The 23,859-nt window shown below is 53.0% G+C and overlaps 1 protein-coding gene across 1 annotated transcript in view; it reads left to right on the top strand.

Annotated features, from left to right (window-relative positions):
• Positions 1-22,437, top strand: part of CGN (cingulin) — a 45,343-nt gene extending 22,906 nt beyond the window's left edge. Inside the window, exons 15-20 of the mRNA XM_029912471.1 lie at positions 670-759; positions 5,436-5,519; positions 10,555-10,673; positions 13,047-13,155; positions 16,877-17,040; positions 17,818-22,437. Coding sequence (XP_029768331.1) covers positions 670-759; positions 5,436-5,519; positions 10,555-10,673; positions 13,047-13,155; positions 16,877-17,040; positions 17,818-17,959 — 708 coding nt within the window. The 3' untranslated portion in view covers positions 17,960-22,437. The remainder of the gene's footprint in view (positions 1-669; positions 760-5,435; positions 5,520-10,554; positions 10,674-13,046; positions 13,156-16,876; positions 17,041-17,817) is intronic.
• The last annotated feature ends 1,422 nt before the right edge of the window (positions 22,438-23,859 follow it).

The following is a 23,859-nucleotide window of genomic DNA, read 5'->3' as shown; positions in this document are numbered from 1 at the left end:
CCCCCCCGACCTGGCCCGTAGGAGTCCTTAGAAAGTTGTGGCTCTGTGAGGAAGGAATTAATGGGTTGGGGTCAGTGCCTCCTCAAAATTAAAATGGCCACTGATCTTTGTTTGCCTGGCTTGAGGCACCCTTGCTCAGCACCTCTGAAAAAAGTGAGGGCCACCTGCCGCTGACTCCAGTTCTGGGTGCTCAGCGTTCTGGAAATTCAGCCAACGGTGCCTCCTGTTGGGCGCCTGAAATCAGCGGCCCTTCCTGGAAAGGGTGCTAGGCATCTCCTTCCTGCAGGCTGTTCTGTAGGGGCAGCCCCTGGGGCTCTGGGCAGCCCCTGGGGCTCTCGGCGCCCCGCAGCAGGCAGTGAGGCTCTGCACAGGCCCAGGGACCAACTTGTGTGGATCACGTTTCAGGAGTAGGGACTTGGGGGTCCTACCGAGCTCTCCCACTGAGTCCCCGTCACACGCATATCCTTACTCCAGCACTCTCGGGGTTAACCGCCTAGCTTCACTGATGTCTTAGTGAGCCCATAACTCCTGGGAGTGCCGCAACGCTCTATGAACTGCCCTCTGTCTGATCCAAGGTTGGGGTGGGGGGCGTTAGTGTCCCATAAAACAGCCCCCACCCCCGGTCCTCCCCAGAATCCGAAGCTAGAATAACCCGGGCTCTGCTCACAGGAGAAATCCAAGCGCCTCGAGGTGGAACTGGACGAGGAGAGGAACACGGTGGAGCTGTTGACTGACCGGATTAACCGCGGCAGAGACCAGGTAGGGGGGTGTGCTGCAAAGGGAAGGATTCGAAAACCGCACCATAGCCCAGCTTCAGCCAATGGGTTAATGGAGACCTGGTGTGGTGTGGGGAGGAGTGGGCCAGCGCAGAGTCCCTGCAATGGGGGAGAGACTGAGGACCCCTGGTATGGGGGCAGGAGGGGGCCAAAAAGGGAATTTGGGGGGGATGGAAGGATGCAGGGAACCCCTGGAGCGTGCAATAAGCTAGGCTGACAGAAGCCTGCTAGTTTAAGCGCCCTGCATTGTAAGCTCTCTGAAGCAGGGGGCCATCTCTTCGTTCTGTGTCCGTACAGCTCCTAGCACAATGGGGTCCTGAGCCATGCCTGGGGCTCCTCGTTGCTGCTGCGATATGAACAATGACCAAATAACCCCTCCCTTTGCAGATGGGGAAACTGAGGCACAGAGGTGGGGACTTTACCAGGAGCCCTGGTGCTCCAGCAACTAGACTATGACTCTGCTCCTCATTTATAATTGTTTAGCATTTCTTTCCAAGCTAGCGTCTGACACAGCTTGGAGCCTGCCGGGCACAGAATGCAGCCCTTAGCCTTACTGATGCTAACGTAACTGCTTCCTGGAAGCTCTCTGCTGTTGACAGACTTGCCAGTGGAGCAGGGGCTTAGCTGTCTGGCTCTTGGTTCTCTCCTCCCATCTATTCCCCTGCATCATGTCGGTGTGTGACTGAGGTGGATGCTCTGTAGCTTCAGTTGCTTCAACAAAGGACACTAAAGCAGAACTTCCCTCACTGCAACGGACCCATACAAGTGCGCTATCCATGCCCAATAGGTGCCATTATTTTAGCAGTGCAGTCCCGTTCAGACACCGTGATCTAGTGGCTAGGTCACCCAGGCATCAGGAGTCCTGGATCCTTTTTCCTAGCTCGGTGACTGAATCCACTGTGCAATCTTGAACGAATCCCTTCCTTCCCCTCGGCTTCTTCATCTGCAAAACTGGTGGGGGGTGGAGGGAGAATCTCTGTATGTTCATGTCTAAACTAAGTTTCATCCTCTCAAGCAACCTCTGACTAGGAGCTACTGCCTCTTGGTTGTTCCTAGAAATATTTGCTCGGCGCGAGCTTTCTCTTTTCTTTTCTGCTTTCCCTGCCCCCTCCTTGCCAAATGCAGCAAGAACTTAAGGCAAATATTCCCTATTCTTGCGGGGCTTCCCTGCTTCACAAATGTGCTACTAGAACTGACGGTTGGATGTTGACCGAGCTCCTACAGACCCGGTCTCTATTGCTTTCCATCTGGCAATCTTAGCATCTCTTAATAGTGCTCTGAAAACATGTTCGTAGCTTGAATCCCTGAGGTAACAAAATCCTCTGTGTGCATAAAACATAAGAGACGATGGAGCCTCTTAAAGATAAAAAGCTCATTAGAAGCTCCAGCTGCCATCAGATGCTGCTCTTCTGCATTTTGCAAACTGCTCTGCCACTGGCATGAGTCCCCTTCCCATTATCCTGCTTGAATTACGGGTTCCTGCTGTATCTCGTTTCTCCGGTAGCCTTCTGACCACTCCCATCTCTACCTATGTTGCTGTTTTCTGAATCCAAATGGCAGAACCCTATTGACGCTGCAAGTGCGTTTTGAATTGCATGGTGATTATTTTAATAGCAGAGAAAGAACAGGTTACATACAGGTGGCATGGCTTTCTTGGCGCTTAAATTCGCAGAGCAGAATTGTCTATGGCTTATTAACTCTTATTAGAGCCAGCCCTGGAAGTGCTGTGAAGGGTACATATTTTTGAATTGCAGTCTATATTTTGTCTGCTCCCGAGTTGCTGACGCATGCAATCTGAAAGCCAGCTGTCAGCCCCAAGCCAGCTATTCCATCGTGCTAAGCCATCAGTGGTCTATGGAGAAGTTGCAAAAAGTTTGGGGACTGCCTGCTGTAGAGAGAGACTCAGTGCTTCTTAGAGCCAGGTACAGCCCTGGTGTACTCTCCAAGTAGCCACAGTTATTCAGACTCTACATAGCTGTTACTGAATGGTCCTCAATTCTCCATCACATGCAGTTTAAGACAAGACTGGACGTCCCTTTCTCAGCGATCTGCTCTAGCTTGGTGCAGAAATGATTGGGTGAAGTTCTCTGGCCGGCGTTCATGTACGACGACAGACTAGATCGTAATGGTCCCTACTGGCCTTACCATTTACTAATCTGGGTGCTTCTTGCCTTCAAAGTCTGAGCGCCGCATTTTCAGACTGGGAAAGTGAGGCACAGAAATGGGGGGCAATACCTGGATTGTAAGATCTTCGGAGCAGGGACTCTTTTCTTCTGTGTTTGTACAGCGCCTAGTGCCATGGGGGGGCGTGACTACATCCATCGGTAGGTGCAGGGGAGATGATGTATAAGCCAAAGGTGCCAGAAATGCACTGCTAATGCCCTGCAGGTCACTGATGTCTTAAGAAAATTTCTACATGCACAACAGCAGTAAGAGCCTAAGTTCTCCTGCCGGGTCTTTCAGGTGTGTCTACATTAGAGTTGCCAACCCTCCAGGATTGGCCGGGAGTCTCCCGGAATATGCCCCAATCTCCCGGTGACTATTAAAGGCAATCTGGGAGATTGATAGGTCAAAGTCTGGTCGGCAGTGCAGCAGGGCTAAGGCAGGATCCCTACTTGCCCTGGCGCCGTGCAGCTCCCAGAAACGACCGGCATGTCCCTTTGGCTTCTAGGTTCAGGGGCGGCCATGGGGGCTCCGCGTGCTGCCCCCGCCCTGAGCGCCAACTCCACAGCTCCCATTGGCGCTGCGGAGCGGTGCCTGCAGGCAGGGGCAGTGTGCAGAGCCGCCTGGCCATCCCTCAGCCTAGAAGCCAAATGTGCCAGTCGCTTCCAAGAGGTAAACGCCGCCCAGTCGGAGCCTGCACCCTGAACCCTCTCCTGCACCCCAACCCCTGCCCCATCCCTCAGCTGCACCCAAACTCCCTCCCGGAGCCCGCACCCCCTTCTGCACCCCAACCCCCTGCCCAGGCTCATCCCGAAGCCCCCTCCCACACTCCGAACCTCTTGGCCCCAGCCCGGTGAAAGGGAGGGGGGCGGGGTCTCAGGGCAGGGGCGGGGCAGGGGTGTTTGGATTTGTGCGATTAGATAGTTGGCAACCTTAGTCTACACTGCAGCTGGGACAGACTCGTGCTAACGGGGCACGGCTGCTGCACTCAGAATAGCAGTGCGGACATTGCGTCATTGACAGAGGCTTGGCCCAGCCCTCCGAGCTTGGACCCAGGGGCTAGAGTGTCCACAGCGTTCACACAGCCGTTTGTAGAGCGCCAACGGGAGTCAGAACCTCCCAGCTGCAGTGTAGAACATCCCCGCCATGGTCTCTGCTCGTGTCAGCTAAAACGCCCGTCGGTTCTGCACCCAGCCCTGCCTGGCAAAGGGAAGGGCGTTGTCGGCAGGGGGCTGGCAGCATGTCTAGCGCCTAACCTTGGCGAACGTTAAGAAAATAAAAAAGATCTATCTGGCTGCTGAGTAAACAATGATCTAATCTCACTGGGGATGAAAAGTGCTGCTGCCTCTGCACAGTGTCTCATACGCAATTAACCGGCATCAGGGACTCTGCCAAGCCATGATCTCAAGCTGGGCTGCACCCTTCTGTACATGCATCCCTGGGTATTCATGGTGTCTCTAACTCACTGAACCCAGCCGCAGCAGCAGAGGAGCGGCATGCACTGCTGTGTGCTCACACCAGCCACGGGCAATGGACGGCAGCTGAGAACGGCTTCCCCTTTTAGTGCTGCCTTGTTCCGTGCCTGTCGCCAGTGCGGGCCTGCAGCCCACCAAAGATTTATCCCCCTGTTGACGGCCCTGGAGTACTCGGTGACGCAAGAGGCAGCCGTATGAACTGGAATTGCCTTACGTTGCCTCTGAGTTCTCCGCACGTTTCAGTTGAAGACCTAGCACGTAGCAGTGGCTTAAGCAGGGTGGGCCTATGGATGGGGGATTGGCGTCTTCCATGTCATGGCCTAGTGACTGATTTAGAGCCACCTGGAGAGGTTGGATAGCCCAGCCTTCTAGTATCGGTTTGTAAAACAGGGATACTCCTGTCCTGCCTACTCAGACTGAACTCTACGGGGGGGGAGACTTTGTACAGCGCCTAGCACAAAGGGGCCCTGATCCTGGCAGAGGCCCCCTGGCTGTTCTACAGAGAACTGGAATCTCTTAGTACAATGGCTTTCAGCTCCCACTGAACCCACATTAATGTAATGGAAGCACAGTGCCCGTTACTTGTCATGTTTTATGGGCCAGCCACTCCAGACTGCCACTGGTGTGACTCCATTGATCGCGAGGGACTTGGGTTGAACTGAGGATTAGGCCCTGGCGACTTTGATTTCCCGAAAAATGCCAATTGTGCCTAGCTTCATTTCTCTCGAAATGCAGTGCTGCCTCTAATCCTTACAGCCCTCCGCAGGAAAGGCAGGTGACCGATGGGGAAACTGAGGCATACCGTGGGGAAGCGACTCGGGACGTGTGTAATAGCCAAGATTAGAACTTGAGAGTTCCTGATCCTCCCACCCCCCCCCAAAGTCCTCTGACTGGCTGTATCCATGAATGGCCTCAAGAATCTTAGCCGTCTGCCAGGGAAAGAAACTGCCACTGGCTGAGAGAAGACACACCAGTCTGACCAGAAATAACCCCTAAACAAAACCAACTTTCCTTCCTCCAGATTGACCAGCTGCGTGCGGAGCTGCTGCAGGAGCGCTCCAGCCGGCAGGACCTGGAGTGCGACAAGATCTCCCTGGAGAGGCAGGTAAGGCTGTGACCGGATGCGGGATTTGGACACCTCTTTCAATGCTGGCAGCTGGTGCTGCTCGGGGGGGTGCTACTGCACGGCTCTGCCCCTCTGGAGCTAGCCCTGCTGTCTGCTTGGGTAGCTGCTGGCTGCTCTTGTGGCTTCGTGCAAATGCAGAGACGTCAAGGGGTTGCAAGTCTGCCCACTCCCCCACGTGACAACGCTAGAAAATGCATTTAAGCCAGCATGCTCTTGTGACTCAGTTGATCATCTTGCTTGGATCCTGGAAAAACTTCCTGACCTAGAGATCTGTCTGGCTGTGGAAGGGTCCCCAAAGGAGGGGGGTGGAAGCCTCCTTTGCTTGGGAGTTTTAAACTAGACTGGAGAGAACACTCAGACTGTGTCCCGCAGGGAGCGACCCTGCCCCAGCTGGGGAGTGGGGTCACCTGGAGCAATAGGTCTGCCTCATTGCTACTGCCGACAATGTGATGGTCTTAGCTCACCACCAGCCTACCTAGTCTATGCAAGACAGACTCTACTGGTCCTGCTTGTTTGTATTTATCAACAAATATCCCCTCACTATTGCAAAGTCTCCCATGCCACCCCCACCACAATTCATAAAGCTGTCACCTCGTTAGCACCCTCAAAACCTGCCTCTGCAGTAACCCCTCCCAAAGGGCTCCTGTCTGGCGCTCGTACTGTTGTTTCATCCTCACGTTGCGTCCATTTCATCCACCTGGGAAGCAGCGACTCTGAAAAAGATTTGGGAGTCGTGGTGGATAACCAGCTGCGTGTGAGCTCTCGGTGTGATGCTGTCACCAAAGGGCTAATGCAATCCTGGGATGCATAAACAGGGTAATCTCAGGTAGGAGTAGGGAGGTTATTTTACCTCTGGGCACTAGTGCGACTCCTGCTGGAATCCCGTGTCCAGTTCTGGCGCCCGCAGTTCCAGGAGGATGCTGATAAATTGGAGAGGGGTCAGAGAAGAGCCACGCGAACAATTAAAGGATTAGAAAACCTGCCTGAGAGTGATAGACTCAAAGAGCACAAACTAGGTAACTTAACGAAGAGGTTAAGGGGTGGCTAGATTAGTCTGACCCCCCACATGGGGACCAAATAGTTAATAACGGGCTCTTCAGTCTAGCAGAGGAAGGTCGAACACGATCTAATGGCTGGAAGTAGAAGCTAGACAATTTCAGTCTGGAAACAAGGTGTACATTTTTAACAGGTGGGTAATTAACCATTGGAACAATTTACCAAGGCTCATGGTGGATTCTCCATCGCTGACCACTTTTTAAATCAAGACTGGATGTTTTTGTAAAAGCTCTGCTCTGGGAATTATTTGGCGGCCGTTCTCTGGCCTGGGTCATACAGGAGGTCAGACTAAGTGATCGCGTTGGTCCCTTCTGGCCTTGCAATCTATGACCTGTTGTGTCCTGCTCGAGATCTCGGTCTCAAGCTCCCTGGGGAAGGGAAGGTCTGTCTGTCTTCCTCGTCTGCCCAACGTCTAACACAAAAAGGAATCCCGGTCAAGGATCAGGGGCCATGTTACCATAATAGCAACAATAAATATGCGCTGTGTTCCCAGCCCGCCTATGCAAAGAGTGTATCCCTGTCATCCCTTCCCCCCCCCCCTCATCTGCATCCCAAAGTATGACTGTGTGCGCTCTGTGACAGATGCGACACAGCCCCTGCTCCAGGGGCCCTGTTTGGTGTCTCTGGGGGCTACTGGAATATGAACAACAAAATGCTGCGAATGGCTGAAGTGTTTAACCTCCTCTCCCAGCAGGGACAGAGTCAGAGATCCTCGGGATTTCTTCTGGCAGCATCGCCGCGCCTCCTGCCAGCGGCTCTGCCATCCCTCCAGCGGCATCGCAAAGGCGGCTAGGATAATAAGGGGTGTCTCTTCTCCTAATCCTCACTCTTAATTTTCAGTTTATTGCACACGCCCAGCTTGGGGGGGGCCCCAGGCGTGTTGCACCTTGTGTAGGGAGCTCTTAATGGACATGATTTTCTAATCCCCGGGAACTCCCATAAACCTCTCCCTGCCTGCAGGGGAGTGAGGCTAGCAGCGTGCCCTGGGAGGCTGAGAACCTGGGGCTTGGCCTGATTCTTAAAGGGGAAGAGGAATTTATAGGCGAAATGCAGGGGCTGTCGGTGAAAGGAGGGTGGGGAGTCCTCAATAGCAAAGCAGAGGGGCAGATCTCTGAGACAGCCGAAGAACTAAACTCTCTGCTTGCCCAGCCTAGGAGACTCGCTCCCAGCTGCAGCGTAATGCAGTGCCCTGAACGGCCTTCAGTGGAAGTGAACTCTGCAGCAATCCATGGAGGTGTTGTACCAGCATGTGCCACATGGGACTGCTGGAGAGCAGCTGTGTAACTCTCTGCCCTGCCCTTACCTCTGAAAATACCCGTCCGCTGTACTCCGTCCAGCGCTGTGACCCTCCCGAGGCCCCTGCCTACCCCACGGCTGTGAGCCAGGGCATCTCATTCTTGCGGCGTGGAACCAGAGCTCCCTGCAACAGGGCTCAAGTGTTAAGCAGTCGGGGTTTGTTCTTAACCTGGCTGCAAGGGTGCAGCGAGCTCTTGTTGCAGGTTGTCGTGCAGTCAGTATTCCCAGGTCTCCTGGCTCCTTTGTAGATACGGAGATGGGGGCCTTTTATGGGCAGGCTGATGCCCTTTGCCTTTCCAGGAGAAGGGGGCCCTGAGCTATTGGGGGTCCAAGAGGCAGCTCTCTCCTGCCATCCCAGAATGCTGACCTCACTGCCAGGAGCCGTTCCTGAAGGCAGGGAGAGGGAGGGCCTGGGGAGGGAGGCTTTGTCACCTGCCGTCCACAAGAAACTCTTAGGGGTTGAGTTCAGAGACTGGGACCCGGCTTCACACAGCCCTGGAGTGGAGGCTCAGGTGCTGGTGACTTTGTGTCTCTTCCGGATACTGAGGCTACCGGAGCTAAAGCCGCACCCAGGGCAGCTCTAACCTGCACCTTGGCTGCAAGGGGGCCCCAAGTAGCAACATGGACTAGCCGGAGGGCAGCGTTCTCTGCCCTTGCCCCTTCCTTCCTTAGACACACTCCTGCATGGGGGGGGAAGTGACACAGAGCATCTCCACCGTCTTATGCCGGGGCAATCGGCAGAAACACAGACCTGAAGCCTGTCATCAGACGTCGCAGGTGCATTACTGTGCTCTGTTCAATGTTGATACCAGTCGGCTGCGTGCGTGTGTTCCCTCTGTGTGCGGCCCTGGCTCTGCACAGGTCGCTGGCATAGCAGACCCTGAGAGAAACCCCAGTGACCACAGACTCCGATAAGGTCCGAAGGCACCTGGCCAGGTTTATTGTCAAGCAGACTCTACAGGACATACTACGAATATGTGCCCCCTGACAATGGACCAGCTCAGTCCGTGGTGGGACTTACCACTGCCCCCTAGGCTGGACAGAGACCCCGCCCCAGGGCTGCATTCTTATACACAGGTACAAACAAGTTACACATCACTCCCGACGTATTGAGGTGCAACCCTTCTACGTAGCAAGGTGCCGCCTATTACCTTATACATGTTGATTCAAGCAAAACACTCTATCCATCATATTACCCTTTTGCCCCTGTCTTTAGGATGGGTCAACCTGTTCCTTGTTATCAGTGTGGAATGTGCAGGTATCGGAGTGTTCTGGTACCATCCTAGCACATGTTTATATCTCTAGTGTCCAGTACCTTTTTAGGTATGTGTATTTTTTTGCAACATCAGCCCTTTCCTTGCCAGCTTCTGTGAGCAGGGCCTGCCTCTGGCTCACAGCTTAACTTTGCTTTATGTTAGCAAAGTCTTGACCATTACTTTAGTTCAGGCCTTAGGCCTCAAACCAGGCCTCTGATATAAGGGTTTATGTTTCAGGGCTTCATCTTACTACAAGGCTCACATCTTCAGGGTCTATCTGCAGATCTGAACTGACTCATGTTTCAAATCCACTCGGAGCCAGAACTCATTGACCCACACTTTAGACGAACCGGCTGATTTAAGACCGGTCTGTAATGACTTGAAATTGCTCCCGATGCCTCCTAGACAGCTTTCCCTGCTGCCATGGTCCTGTGGTGCTCCTTAATTTGTAGATGGACTCTTAATTCCCAAGTTTAAAAAAAATGTGGTGGTAAACTACAGGCCGGGCTGCTGTGAACATGCAGCAGCTGCTTGTCCAGACTTGTGTTACCGAATTCTCTGTTACACAAGTGTGTGCTGGCTTAAAAAAGCAAATCCTTCAAGCTGTTCTTGTTCTCTGCATGTAATTAACCAGAACAAAACAACACTCGGCTTGAGCTGCTGACTTAAGGTGGTGCAAAAAGTCCCCTGCAGTGCACCAATCTCATTCTTCAAAAGTTTTCAGCCTTATTTCTCCCTCCTGGACGTCGCCAGTTACCGAGGCGCGTTTAATATTGGCATCTGCTGTCGCTTCCTGTGGAACAGGCTAGAGGAGCTGTGATGGCTCTTAGGGAAGGAGGTGAAGCTGGCAAATGTAGCTCTTCGGGCTGAGGAAGCTATTAAATACACTGGTCACTAATATCGGAGTTCTGCACTGGATTGTGTCCCCGCCAGGAGATCTTTGGCTTGCTGCTAAACCGGTATCCCTACAGGACTGTGGGCCTGTAAACTCCATTCGGTGGGGCAGGTGTGCGGTTTTTCCTGGTGAGCGTGATGGAGCATTGGGCCGCATGGCCTAAATGAAGATGTCAGCTATTCCCTGGCCCGTGACCCCAGCCAGCATGTTCTGACAGCGTCGGCTGTGCAGAGCGGGAGAACTGTCTTCACCTGTTTTTTAGCGCTCGGATTCCACACACCGTTTTAAACTACGCTCTGTTGGCAACATTTTTAATGCAGGAAAAATAATTGCCATTATGTAACCCAACTTATTAAGCTTCCTATTTGTGAAAGGGATTTCGCCGCGCTTGACTCACTGCCAGGGTTTACATAACGCTCCGTTCCTGCTCTGTTTATAAGGCCAACTTTCTCACTCCGCTGCTGGCTGTTGGTTTCTTGGGTGACTAATCAGATGTAATTTCTCCCACCAGAACAAAGACTTGAAAAGCCGACTGGCCAGCTCGGAAGGCTTGCAGAAACCGAGCGCCAGTTTGTCTCAGCTGGAGTCGCGGATCCAGGAACTGCAGGATAAGCTTCAGGCAGAAGAGAGGTAAAAGATGTGGACTTGGCCCCGTTCTGGCAGAAGATCACAATGCTAAGCCCTTGTCTAAACACAGGTTGTACCACTCTAACAGTATAGAGAGCTACAACCCTTCCCTTCCCACCCCCCGGAGCGGATGCAGTTCTACCAGTATAGCTGTTTCTCTGTGGAAAGGAGACTAAGCTATACTGGTATCTGGTATAATACTGGTATTCTATACTGGTAAGCTATAACTGTGTCCACACTAGGGGTTGCACCGGTATAACCATATCAGTAAAAATTCACACCTGAACTGACAACCAGCCCTGGTTTACACTGGAAAGTTTTACCACTATAAGTGCACAGAGATGGAGGGAATCGCCACCCCCAGTTTATAGATGGGGAAACTGAGGCACACAGCAGGCATGTGACTCCTCCCATGTCCATGGCGCAGCTGATAATGGAGGGTAGGAATGCTTACCCCCATCCCATGCGCTAACCAGAAAGCTGAAGGGTCTCCGCACAGGACTGCGGTTTCAGGGGAGTGCATGGGTTCTAGCCCCATCTGTGCCCTGATCTTGCTTTGCAGCCTCAAGAAGGGGTTTAGTTCGGTAGTACTGGTGCTGGTCCGTGGGCCTTCACGTCCAGAATCCTCTCCATCCTACGTCCCATTTCTCTCCCCCCATGCCCCTTTTCAAAACGGACCTCGGCCTGATCTGCCTCCCAGGCCTGTTCCGAGGCTTAATTTCATGATCACTACTTTCGGGAGAGGTCAGATGTTGGGTAAGTGTCAACAACATTCCCGTGCGAGGTGGCGTGAGAATGTGCGGCTAACCCTTGAACTGGCACGTGCGAGTTCCGCAGTGGTCTGGTACCAAGCGTAGCAGGCTGGAACTGACTCCCGATCAGTGGAGGAGGGTGTCTGCCATATGGAATCAGAAGCCTTTCTCCTAGCTGGCAGGAGAGGGCCAGTACATCACTTATCTGTGCTTCTGGCTGGGTTTGAACTACCCTAGTGGCACGAGGCAGAATAAACAGCTGTGCGAACAGCCCCTGCTACTGGGGTCTCAGCAGTAAGAGCAGCCGTTGCCACGTTTAAAAAAATCATGAAAAGAAAACCATCTATGCGGTGGGTCGCACTCAGGACTGGTCTACACTCGGGGGGGGATCGATCTAAGATATGCGACTTCAGCTACGCGAATAGCGTAGCTGAAGTATCTTAGTTCGACTTACCTGGCCATCCTCACAGCGGCAAGTCAACCGCTGCGGCTCCCCCGTCGACTTCGCTTACTCCTCCTGCCGAGGTGGAGTACGGGCGTCGATTCAGGGATCGATTTATCGCGTCTAGACGAGATGCGATAAATTGATCCCCGATAGATCGATTACTACCCACCGATCCGGCGGGTAGTGTAGATGTGGCCTCCGTTAACACCAATTTTTAAACTGATTTTTAGCTAAACCACTTTAAACCCCCATGTAGATGCCTTGGTTTCAGTTTAAGAGCGTTTCCCAATGTTTTTAAATAAAACAATGTAAATACATTGAAATCTGAGTGTCCTTTTGAGTGTCCGATTTAACAGAATTTGGTTTAAAATAACCCCCGAAATGCACCTTTCTCACCAGTCGCTAAAGACTGCCTCTAGGGGGGTCCCCATCTCAGACTAGAGTTTTAAAAACAGACATTCCTAATCCGTGTAACTCACATGGCTGAACTGGCTCATTGTTTGTTGTCTAGTGTTATGGGGGTGGAAAAATGCATCATCCAGAGATTGTGGCACTGATTGTTGCTGTATAAAAGGGGGCTGAGAGACTCCTCCAGCTCAGGTTGGCATTGTCAGAGCCGCCACCCTCGGACGATGACCCGTGTGCACAATAGGCTTGACATAGCCCAGCTGCAAGTGCTCGGCCTTGCGTAATAACCTCGTCGGCAGCGTCTGGGGGAAGCGTGCCCAGCGCTGTCTGTTTTCAGGCCTGTCAACCTGGCACCTTGCCCCAGAACTAAATCCTCGTGCACCATCGTTATTTTTCTTGAGCCGAATCTAATTGCAGGTAGCTCGTCCCAGGCCTGTGTGAGCACCAGTCATGCTGCCCTCAACGGGCAGAGGGAAGGGGTGGCCTAGTGGTTAGGGTACTGTAGTGGGACTTGGGGGTTCTAGGTTCAAATCCCAGCTCTGTCTCTCACCGCTTGTGTGAGCGGGGGCTAGGTGCTTCATCTTTCTGGATCTCAGTTTCCCTATTCAGCCTGTGAGCTCTCTGGGGCATGAGCTGTATGTGCAGCGCCCAGCACCACAGGGGAACCTAGTCTCAATAAAGGCTTCTGGGGGCCACCATAAGGTAAACAGTCAGCGATCCCATGCATGTCTGGACAGAGGTCAGCGGCTGCTCTGCTCAATGTGGTTTCAGGGAGAAGAACGTCATGGTGTCCTCGAACCGCAAACTGGAAAGGAAAGTGAAGGAGCTGACGATCCAGATCGACGACGAACGACAGCATGTGAATGACCAGAAGGACCAGGTGTGTAGATGACCTTCTGCTGTCTCTTTTTCCCCCCCTGCCACCTCACACACTCTTGGAGCTACCCTGGGGCATTGCTCTCATTCCTCCGTTCTTTCTTCCAATTTTTATCATCCAATTTTTATTCGTTTAAATGGCTTCCACAGCCTCTGGCACCTGCTTGGCAGACAAATAGGGAAACCTCAGACAAGTTGGCTTTGTGCAGCCTGAGAGCTCAGTGTGTGTGTGTGTGTGTGTGTGTGTGTGTGTGTGTGTGTGAGAGAGAGAGACCCCCTTTACACAGCTGATCCCAGGCTGCTGGATAGCACAGACCCTAGAGAACATCAGCTGTGTGTGTGTGTACACATGCATGCATGTTTGCACATGCGCTTTCAGACAGTGATTTGGCTCCAATTCGGGGCTGACCTCTCCTACTGGCCAATTCAAGCTGGGTACCAATGGAAACCGTGGGCCAGACCCACGGATCTGGTCTTGGCTCATCTCCCAACCGTCTCCTCTCTGCTCCTTCACGCAGCACGTTTCTCCTCTTGGTGCAGGAGCAATCCTTGTTCCAACTGCAGCCACCCCATTCTCGCTGCCTTATCGACCCCCCCCCCCCATCCTGATTACAGCCAAATATTTCTGTGTCTCTGCCTCTCGTGTCCTTTTACGGCGTGGTGGGGGCAGGGTTTGGGGGGAAGACCCCATGCAGAATAGTCTTGTAGAAGCATTTTGAGAATCCGCCAGCCCCATCTCACAAGCCACCACCTGGTCTCTTTTGTTGCTCCGTCTTGCCTAATTACGGCTACTCTGCCATCGTATCTCCCAAGCCTGCGCTTCGTTGGCCTACTTGACCTGCTCTCTCAGTGTTGGGAGCATATCCTTTTGGGTTCTACTGACCACGCATGAGGGAACAAAAAGCAGGACCAACCCCAACTAAATCATCCAAGCCAGGGCTTTGTCAAGCCAGCCCTTAAAAACCTCTGAGGATGGAGATTCCACCACGTCCCTAGGCAACCCATTCCAGTGCTTCACCACCCTCCTAGTGAAATAGTTTCTCCTAATATCCAACCTAGACCTCCCCCACTGCAACTTGAGACCATTGCTCCTTATTTTGTCATCTGCCACCACTGAGAACAGCCGAGCTCCATCCTCTTTGGAACCCCACTTCAGGTAGTTGAAGGCTGCTATCAAATCCCCCCTCACTCCTCTCTTCTGCAGACTAAATAACCCCAGTTCCCTCAGCCAATCCTCATAAGTCATGTGCCCCAGCCCCCTTATCATATTTCTTGCCCTCCGCTGGACTCTCTCCAATTTGTCCACCTCATCTCTGTAGTGGGGGGGCCCAAAGCTGGGTGCAACACTCCAGATGTGGCCTTTCCAGTGCCAAATAGAGGGGAATAATCACTTACCTCGATCTGCTGACAATGCTACTAATGCAGCCCAAAATGCCGTTAGCCTTCTTGGCAACAAGGGCACACTGTTGACTCATATCCAGCTTCTTGTCCATTGTAATCCCCAGGTCCTTTTCTGCAGAACTGCCTTTTAGCCAGTCGGTCCCCAACCTGTAGCGGTGCCTGGGATTCTTCCATCCTAAGTGCAGGACTCTGCACTTGTTCTTGTTGAACCTCATCAGATTTCTTTTAGCTCAATCCTCCAATTTGTCTAGGTCACTCTGGACCCTATCCTTACCCTCCAGCATATCTACCTCTCCCCCCCAGCTTAGTGTCATCCGCGAACCTGCTGAGGATGCGACCTATCCAGATCATTAATGAAGATGTTGAACAAAACCGGCCCCAGGACCGACCCCTGGGGACTCCGCTTGATACCAGCTGCCAACTAGACAGCAAGCTGTTGATCGCCTCCTGTTGAGCCTGATGATCTAGCCAGCTTTCTATCCACCTTATAGTCCATTCAGCCAATCCATACTTTTTTTTTAACTTGCTGGCAAGAATACTGTGGAAGAGCGTATCAGAAGCTTTGCTAATGTCAAGATATCACGTCCACTGCTTTCCCCGTATCCACAGAGCCAGTTATCTCATCATAGAAGGTAATCAGGTTGGTCAGGCAGGACTTGCTCTTGGTGAATCAATGTTGACTGTTCCTGCTCACCTTCCTCTCCTCCAAGTGCTTCAAAATAGATTCCTGGAGGACCTGCTCCATGATTTTTCAAGGGACTGAGGTGAGGCTGACCGATCTGTAGTTCCCCGAATTCACCTTCTTTCCTTTTTTAAAGATGGGCACTATATCTGCCTTTTTCCAATCATCTGGGACCTCCTCCGATCGCCACAAGTTTTCAAAGATAATGGCCAATGGCTCTGCAATCACAGCAGCAAACTCCCTCCGCAACCTCGGATGCATTGCATCCGGCCCCATGGACTGTCCAACTTTTCTAAATAGTCCTTAACCTGTTCTTTCACCAGTGAGAGCTGCTCACCTCCTCCCCATACTGTTGCCCAGTGCAGCAATCTGGGAGCTGACCTTGTCTGTGAAGACGGAGGCAAAAAAAGCATTGAATCCTTCAGCCTTTTCCACATCATCTGTCACTAGGTTGCCTCCCCCATTCAGTAAGAGTCCCACACTTTCCCTGACCTTTTTCTTGTTGCTAACATACCGGTAGAAACCCTTCTTGTTACCCTTCAACATCCCTTGCTAGCTGCAACTCTAATTGTGCTTTGGCCTTCCTGATTACGCCCCTGCATGCTCGAGCAATGTTTTATACTCCTCCCTAGTCATCTGTCCAAGTTTCCACTTCTTGTAAGCTTCCTTTTTGTGTTTAAGCTCACTGAAGATATCTCTGTTAAGCCAAGCTGGTCGCCTGCCATATTTGCTATTCTTTCTGCACATCGGGATGGTTTGTTCCTGCGCCCTCAATAAGGCTTCTTTAAAATACAGCCAGCTCTCCTGGACAATTTTCCCCCTCAGATTAGTCTTCCAGGGGATCCTGCCCATCAGTTTCCTGAGGGAGTCAAAGTCTGCTTTTCTGAAACCCAGGGTCCGTATTCTGCTGCTCTCCTTTCTTCCTTTTATCAGGATCCCGAACTCGACCATCTCATGGTCTCTGCTGCCCAGGTTGCCACCCACTTCTACTTCCCCTACCAATTCTTCCCTGTTTGTGAGCAGCAGGTCAAGAGGAGCATGACCCCTAGTTGGTTCCTCCAGCACTTGCACCAGGAAGTTGTCCCCAACACTCTCCAAAAACTTCCTGGATTGTCTGTGCACTGCTCTATTGCTCTCCCAGCAGATGTCAGGGTGATCATGCTGGCCTGGCTGCGGGTGAGGGCTCGGGTTCCACTTTGAAATGAGGATGCAGGCTGTACGCCTGATAGTGCTGACAGTCCTCCAGTGCCTTCCCACAATTCCCACCCTCTGTGTGCCCAGAAGGCCAGACAAGTTCTCCCACAATTCACTGGGAAAGAATCCTAGAGCGGCTCCGCTCACTGCAGCGCTAAGACCCGTGGGATGTGCCCCCGCGAGGCCTAGTGTCTCTAGGCTCTTATCCTGCTCCCAGCCTCCAGAGAGAGCTGAGCATGGCTGGTTCCCAGCTCGCTCCGGCCTCCTTCAGCACCAGGACACTGCTGTGGCTGCGAATGGCCTTTGCTGCTAGCAGAGGCCCCGAGTGTCCTGGGGGAGGAGGAGAGGGGTAGAGGTGGGGGTGAGGTCCCTCCAGCGGTGTCTGGGTCTAGGTGGCATCCTCCCAGCACCACAAGCCAACGTGCCCCTCCCCTTATGCCCCCCGCAGCTGAGCCTACGCGTCAAGGCGCTCAAGCGCCAGATGGACGAGGCCGAGGAGGAGATCGAGCGTCTGGAAGGCGCCAGGAAGAAAGCGCAGCGGGAGCTGGAGGAGCAGCACGAACTCAACGAGCAGCTGCAGAATCGCGTCAAGGCCCTGGAGAAGGAGGCCTGGTAGGCAGTGGGTGGGGTGGGTGCTGCAAAATCCCCTCCTTAGCCTTGCGTCCTAGGGGTCCCTCCAGAGCCAGAGGTAAGGGGCTCCTGGAGCAATACGCGCCCCACCTTAGCCCTACTCCGTACCAGTCTCCCTATGCAGCCGGCTGAAGCCCTAGCTCCTCTCCCAGCAGAAATAGGATAGTAGAAAACTCCCCCTTGAGGAATAATTGCAGGCTGCCTGTCCCCTGCCCTCCCTCCAGCCCTGTAGCTAAGCATAGTTCTGCGCTGGGCGCGCCGAGGAAGATCTGCTCTTGGAGAGGAATCTGGTCTAAGCGACCTCCTCGAAGCAGAGCGGCAGCGTGCCCATAATCTAAGCCATGCTCCAGTGCCCTAGCTAGGGTCGTTCATACTGAGCCTGCAGCCAAGGGAAGTCCGTAGCGCGCTGGGCGTGGATAATGAAGCGATCCTGCCCCAGGGCCTCTGAGAGCCCAGCGAAGGCTGGGTGCTGACCTGCCCCAGGCTCCTTGGAAGTCTCAGCCCAGCAGGCTTGTAACGGTTACTGTCTGGAATTTCATTCATCTTTTCTTCTCATTGCTGCCCTCTAACGCAGTGTTTGGGGTGCAGGGGGTCTGATCAGGGCTGGGGGCAGATGGGAGCTCCTGGTTTAGAGCAGGGATCTCCCCACTGCTCTAGGCCCTGGTGGGAATCAGCCGGCAGGGGCCAGAGTGCAGGGCCGGGTAAGCGCGGCCGCTCTGCTGTGCGGGTATGAACTGGCTCATCCTTTCCCCGACCCAGGCGCAAGGCCACCCGCTCGGCCGCAGAGGCCTCCTTGGAAGACGACCGCTTGAGCTCAGATGAGGAGTTCGACAGCGCTTACGGCCCGTCCTCCATCGCCTCACTGCTGACGGAGGGGAACCTGCAGACCAGTTCGTGTTAACCGCTGCCTGCATGGGTCGTTAACTGGCTCCTGGGGTGCACCCTTTTTCCCACAGTCAGAACTGCTTCGGGTTCTTTGAGAGGCCGGCACAGGGCGTCATTCCACGGCGGAGCGTCCCCTACCTACTGACGTTCCAGTCCCTCTAGGAGGAAAAACAACATCCTAGAGGCCAGCGATCCTTGGATTGGAGTCGGCTGACACGTGCGTCCGTTCCAAAAAGCAGCTCACTGGAGAGGAGCCGGCAGCAGAAGAACTGAGAACAATGTTTAAGCAAGAAGGTTTTCTGCTTAAATTGGGAGGGAGGGTGGGGCGGAATTGGGTGTTAAGCTCCCCAGAAAATTCTATTTAATCTGTTTTTCCTCTGTGATTCTCAGGGCATTGCTTAAATTCCAGATGTTTCATATCTTAACCAAATGTTTGTGTGTATATGGGGGGGGGTGGAAACAGATGTGCAATAAGGCAGGATGATAAACAAGAGGTGAACCTGTCTCTTCGGCCACAGCTGGAGTTGGCTTTTCCCCGCCAGAAGCGGAAGCGTGGTAGGTTACAGTCACCAACCAGAGTCTAGGAGACGGCCCGGGTGTGTGTCTGCTCTGAGAGTCTCTTTAATGTCGATAGACGCCCTCACGGAGTCCTGGGTCTAAAATCCAGCGGCTGCTTTTTCCAGGACTTTTGCAGCAGTCGTTTCTTCACGCCGTGTTAAAGAGAAATTCCCGGCCAGCCCATCAATCCGTGTGGCCTACGTGCTGCTCTGCCCTTCTCTCCATTCCTTGTGAGCACGTTGCTGCGCTGACAGACGGATCTGCCTTTGTAACGACAGAGGATGGGGAGTGGGAGCCTCCACCTTGTGAAACTCTACAGGGCTAGTGCGCTTGGGCAAGGGATTCTCCTGCCGCTTTTTTGGCCCTTTCCGTTGGCCCTGCTCTGGAGGAGGAGGCCAAGGATTGGGGCATAGGACAGGAAAAGTTTGCGATCGCCCAGATTAACCAGGACCCCAAGGGTTCATGGCCTGTGTGAGAGGAACTGGGGGGGGGGGTCTCGGTCCAGTCCCCAGCTGTCAGTGACATTACACTAATCCCCTTCGCAGCTGGCCCATGGAGGAAGAAGTAACCCAGGTTCTGGAATAGCTGAGACTTTTATCGGACACGATATCACTTTGTTGTTGAGACTGATGAGCGTGAGAGCTTGCCCCCACCTCCGTCTGAGCCGAGCGATCAATCGCGAAATGAGGCAAGAGCCCGGGGGTCCATCCAGGGCCGGGCTGCCTGGCCGTCCTGCTGTCCACTCTGTGCTGTCCCGCATAAAGGGCCATCCAGCCTCCAATACAGAGTTAACAAGAAACACCTGGGGTCTGCCCGCTGGGGGCCCCTCCTATCTCGCGCCTCTCCAACAATTTCTCGCTTCTGTTTTTTTGGCAATAAACCAGCCAGGGAAAGGCAACCCCCTGCGTTTGGAAGCACATGTGCTGCAGATGTTAATGGAAAAGCAAGGGCTGTGCCGGCCTTGATGGGACGAGCAGCCACATTCTCTCACCTCCGTGTCCCCAAACACTGCTCCTGCTTCACCCTCCGAGTTGCAGTTGTGGTCAGTGGAGTGTGGGCTGGGCTGTAATGCATCCAGGCTGTTCAGAGGGGAAAGAACAATACGGAGCTAGCCCCGCTTGAGACCTGTGCATCCTTCAACAGGAACCTGCCTATCCGCTCCCATTGAGCCTCATTTTGTAGCTGAATTTGCACCTGTTCATAAAGTGCCACTTTATAGATTGGGAATATATGGGGCGGGGGGGGGGGATCCACTAAGTGTGTAACCTTCCCCCCCCCCCCCTCCACCCGCTTCTGTTGTGGGTTGAGCTGCTAACACCTCAGTCTCCCTCTGTGACTTTTTTAAACTTCACCAGCTCAGAGGTTTCAGAGCAACCTGCAGGTCAGGCCTTGACCGTCGTGCCTTAATGGGGAATGTCCAGTGAATTTCTGCTTGGAAGGGAACTGGAGGTAGAACCTTTAAACGTGTCTCTGTTTTTAAAGTAACCTACCTGATTTAACACTCCCCTGCCCCCCGCCCAAGGCAGCGAGACACAGGAGCAGGGGTGGGGAGGTGACAAATACACCCTGGTGCTCGGTCCGAGCTCAAGGGCTAACAAAAATCCCCAATGCCCAAATATAGCCATTGCCTTGTCTTGCGTGATTTCAGCTTCCACTAGTGTTCACGCCCTTCTGCTTCCAACAGGGGCCTTATCTCTGGCCCCTGCTTTGCTTGGCGTGCTGCCCTAGAGCAGGTCTCCGTAGCCACGCAGATGAGGCGACGCTTTGGATGTTTGTTTTTTGTCCTGACGCTTGGTTCGAACGTCTGCAGCTACAGGCCGGGCAGTTAGCAAAACGCTGTGGGAACAGCACGTCCTCGGAGCGCTCATCTGCTCCAAGGCAGCATGCTGGTCACACAGCACAGAGAGCCCCTCTAAGACGCTTGCTTGGACCATTTAAGTAGCTGCCCCTAATTGGGAACTCCCCAAGCTGCTGATCTAGTTATAAAAGGTGTTTGGCTCTAGCATTTCCAGGCGAAAACCCTAGATAAATTCTGCAGGATGCATCTCGGGTCATCGACAAGCCAGTGCTGTCCCCTTCTCCTGGGAGACACTGGTTCAGGGACACCTTGACAATCTCTCGACCTACCCCAGCCAGCTCCAGCTCTGCACCTGAGGCTTTCGGGAGGAATTTGCTCAGGGAGCCAAGATTTTTTTGTCTTGTTTCGAGGCTGCCGCCACTGAGGAAGAGCGAGCAGCGACTTAAGAATCAAGGCTACATCATCAGCTGGTGTGAAGGGGAGTAACTCCATTGCCATGGATGGAAGACTGCGGATCTGCACCAGCTGAGCATCCAACCCCAGCTGTCAAACAGCTGGATTTTCAGCTGATCTTGGTGGCTTGGGTGTCTGTGTGTGTGTGTGCGTCTCTCTCTCTCTGTGGGTTTTAATTGGAACTCTTCACACTGGGTATTTTAATAATTGAAACAAAGATTCCTTGTTAAAACACCCACAGATGCGGGGGGGGGGGAGAAATCCCCCCCCCCCCCCCCAACACACACACCCAAAAAAGCCCTGGGTGGGTGTGGCTGTATCCGCACAACAGCCTGAACTTGTGATGCTCTGTGACTGTGGGAATGTGCCCATTGCAAAGGCTTTGCTGGAGCGACCGTTTCTCTAACCAGGTTGCAGTCTGCACCTTTTGAGGGCTGTCCTGTTTCACTCTCCGTCTGAAGGGCCTGTGTGGGTTTTGTTGCAGGCAGCCTCTGCCTTCTGCGCCTGGCTTTGCTTCTCCAAACCTGCCTGATCTGTAGGAGGTGCAGAGGGAACTAGCCAAGAGCATTTCTCAAGAGCTGGCCAGCCTCTGGATCCCAGGGAGGTCTCCCGAGACAGCAGACGCCTCATCGGGGCTCTGTTGATGGGTGCAGAGACCCATCCCCATAACTGTTACCGGCAAGCTGCTCAGTGAAGCAGTAGCTGCAAAAGGGAGGCTGTAGGAATGGAATGAGGAGATGGAATTTAAGGTTCCCTTCCCCCACCAGCCGTCAAAGTAACGGGACGTGGGACTCCCCAGAAACAGCCACTGATGAGCTGTGTGGCTCAATGAGCAAGAAGAGGGTCCTCCCAGCAGAGTTGTGGGGTGGTTTTTAGATCTAACGTGCCTCCCGCTTCAGGAACCTGCTGGGAGCCAGCCCTGCTTCAGAGCCGCTGAGGGACCCACAGACTCATTACAGACCCTAGCGGCGGGAATGGGCATGGCTGGTTGGAGTGACGCTGGGCTGGGACTAGCTCAGTGCTGGAATTTCCCCTCTCCCTCTGCTGTAAATGCAGAACCACCACCCTGAAGTGAGTGACGCTTCTCCCAGGGCTGCACTAGGGTAACAAGGCCCACTGATATTCTGCAGCAGCGAGAGCCAAGGAGCTGCAGAATTGTATGGTCTGATTGTCACCCCGCAATGTGCGTGGGGATCCTGCAGCAGCTGGGGCACCGTCTCCCCCTCTTCTGGCTGGGCCTTTCCTTCCCACTGGCTCTGTGGCTCTATACACCAAGAGGATATTGCGCTGCCAGGCTGTACGATGGAGACAGAGGCTGCCTGCACGTCCCCCAAGAAACACGCAGGGATCAGCCTGGCTTACGGTGGTCTCCACAGGCTGTTCTCCAGGGACTGGGCCAGAGAGAGAGGGAGGGGGGGATCCTTGCTGAGATCTCCTGCGAGGATAACTTGCTTTTTTTAAAAATAAAACCCGATGTAATAGGAATTTGAGACCAGGGAGGGGAGTATTGATTCAAGTCCAATGCTAATAGCGTTCGTTGCAGAGTGGCTTTCATGCCTTTATGGATTCTGATGGCTTGTATAGCAGTACACGAGAGAGATGATCTGATTATTATGTAACTTTGTTTTCCTCTTACATATGCCCTTCAACTTGTATTTTAAAATTAAAAGTTTATACACACTGAAGCTAATCTCATTGCCGTTTTTCCCTGCGTCACGTATTTATTTTTGTTTGTGTTGTACTAACCGCCCCTGTCATGGACCGAGGGCGCTCCGTGCTGTACAGATACGGAACAGAAATATTATCATCTCCCCAAAGAGCTGACAATCTTAAGTATCAAATGAGACAACAGGTGGAGATGGACAAATGAGGGCGCACAAGGATACAAATACCTTGCAGCGTCAACATTAAAACAATTATAACATCCTAATAGACATTTTTCAAAAGTTCTCTCCTGTAAAACTGTGACCATCTATTTGTCCAGCACCAGTTGGGAGGCTGGCTGCTTGTGTGCCACTGAGCTGTCCTGTGCCGGGACGAGGTACTTATTAGCGCACACATTATCATTGAGGGTTGCCAAGTGCTAATTAACGGAGTTGATCTGAATGGCAAGTGTTCACCGTGATGTAGTGGTGAGCTCAAGTCCAACCTGTACAGGCCAATTTATCCCTGGTATAACTCTGCTCACTTTAAGGGACTTACAGCAGGGACGTGTCCCTTACAGAGCTGAATTGGGCCCATAACAGGGGAAACAAACGTATCTGAACTGCAAAGGAGGGAATGAACAAATTCCCTGCAGTTACATTCCATCAGTAACCAAACATCCACCCTGAAAATAACAGTTCTCTGCCCCTCTCCTTTCACTGGAGGAGGGTCTCTGTTTGCATTGGGATAGCACCTAGGAACCCTGGCATGGACCAGCACCCAGTTGCGCTAGGTACTGTACTACTACAGGAAAAGACCCTCCCAGTCCAGTCTCACTGCGTTCTGCACAATCTAACGATTCACATTTCACAGCCGGGAATGCTGATCCAAGGCTGGTCTTCAGTGCAATGGTTGGTTCCGGCCGCTCCACTCCAGCGAGAGCAACCATCTTGCGAAACAACTCTGGAGCCAGGCAGAGTGACCGGCTTAGCAGCTGCTGAGTCGTTGGGATCCGGTTACAGCGGGAATTACCACTGCATTACTAGTTTGAGCACCTGCGCTTCAACCCCCTACCCCCCACGAGCCAGCTAGCTTAAGTTGAAAGTACCGCTTGAGATTTTTTGGGGGGGGGGGGCTGGGAGTTGGACTAGGGGCCGTATTCAAGCTGTATCTTGAGCAAATGCAGAAGGTGAAGCAAAGCGTTTCTCTTCAGTTTATTACAGTAGCATGTGGGAACCCCAATCAGGGCCCTGTGACGATGCACAGACAAAGACTTTCAATACACCAAACGTGGGGTTAGTGCTGCCAAATTCAGGAACGTCCTTTCTGGATTATGCAAATCTTGAACTCTGTGTTTTACAGAACTTCAGTTTTACCGGATCACTCAGATCTTGGACATATTAAAACTTAAACTTCTGTGGGGAGAGTCCGAGATCAAACAGCACATTACAGCTGTGAGGGAC

The sequence above is a fragment of the Terrapene carolina genome, unplaced genomic scaffold (assembly GCF_002925995.2).
Source record: "Terrapene carolina triunguis isolate 2854851 unplaced genomic scaffold, T_m_triunguis-2.0 Scaffold227, whole genome shotgun sequence".
In the NCBI taxonomy this organism is placed as follows: domain Eukaryota; kingdom Metazoa; phylum Chordata; order Testudines; family Emydidae; genus Terrapene; species Terrapene triunguis.
This window is presented reverse-complemented; position numbering and strand designations above follow the sequence as displayed.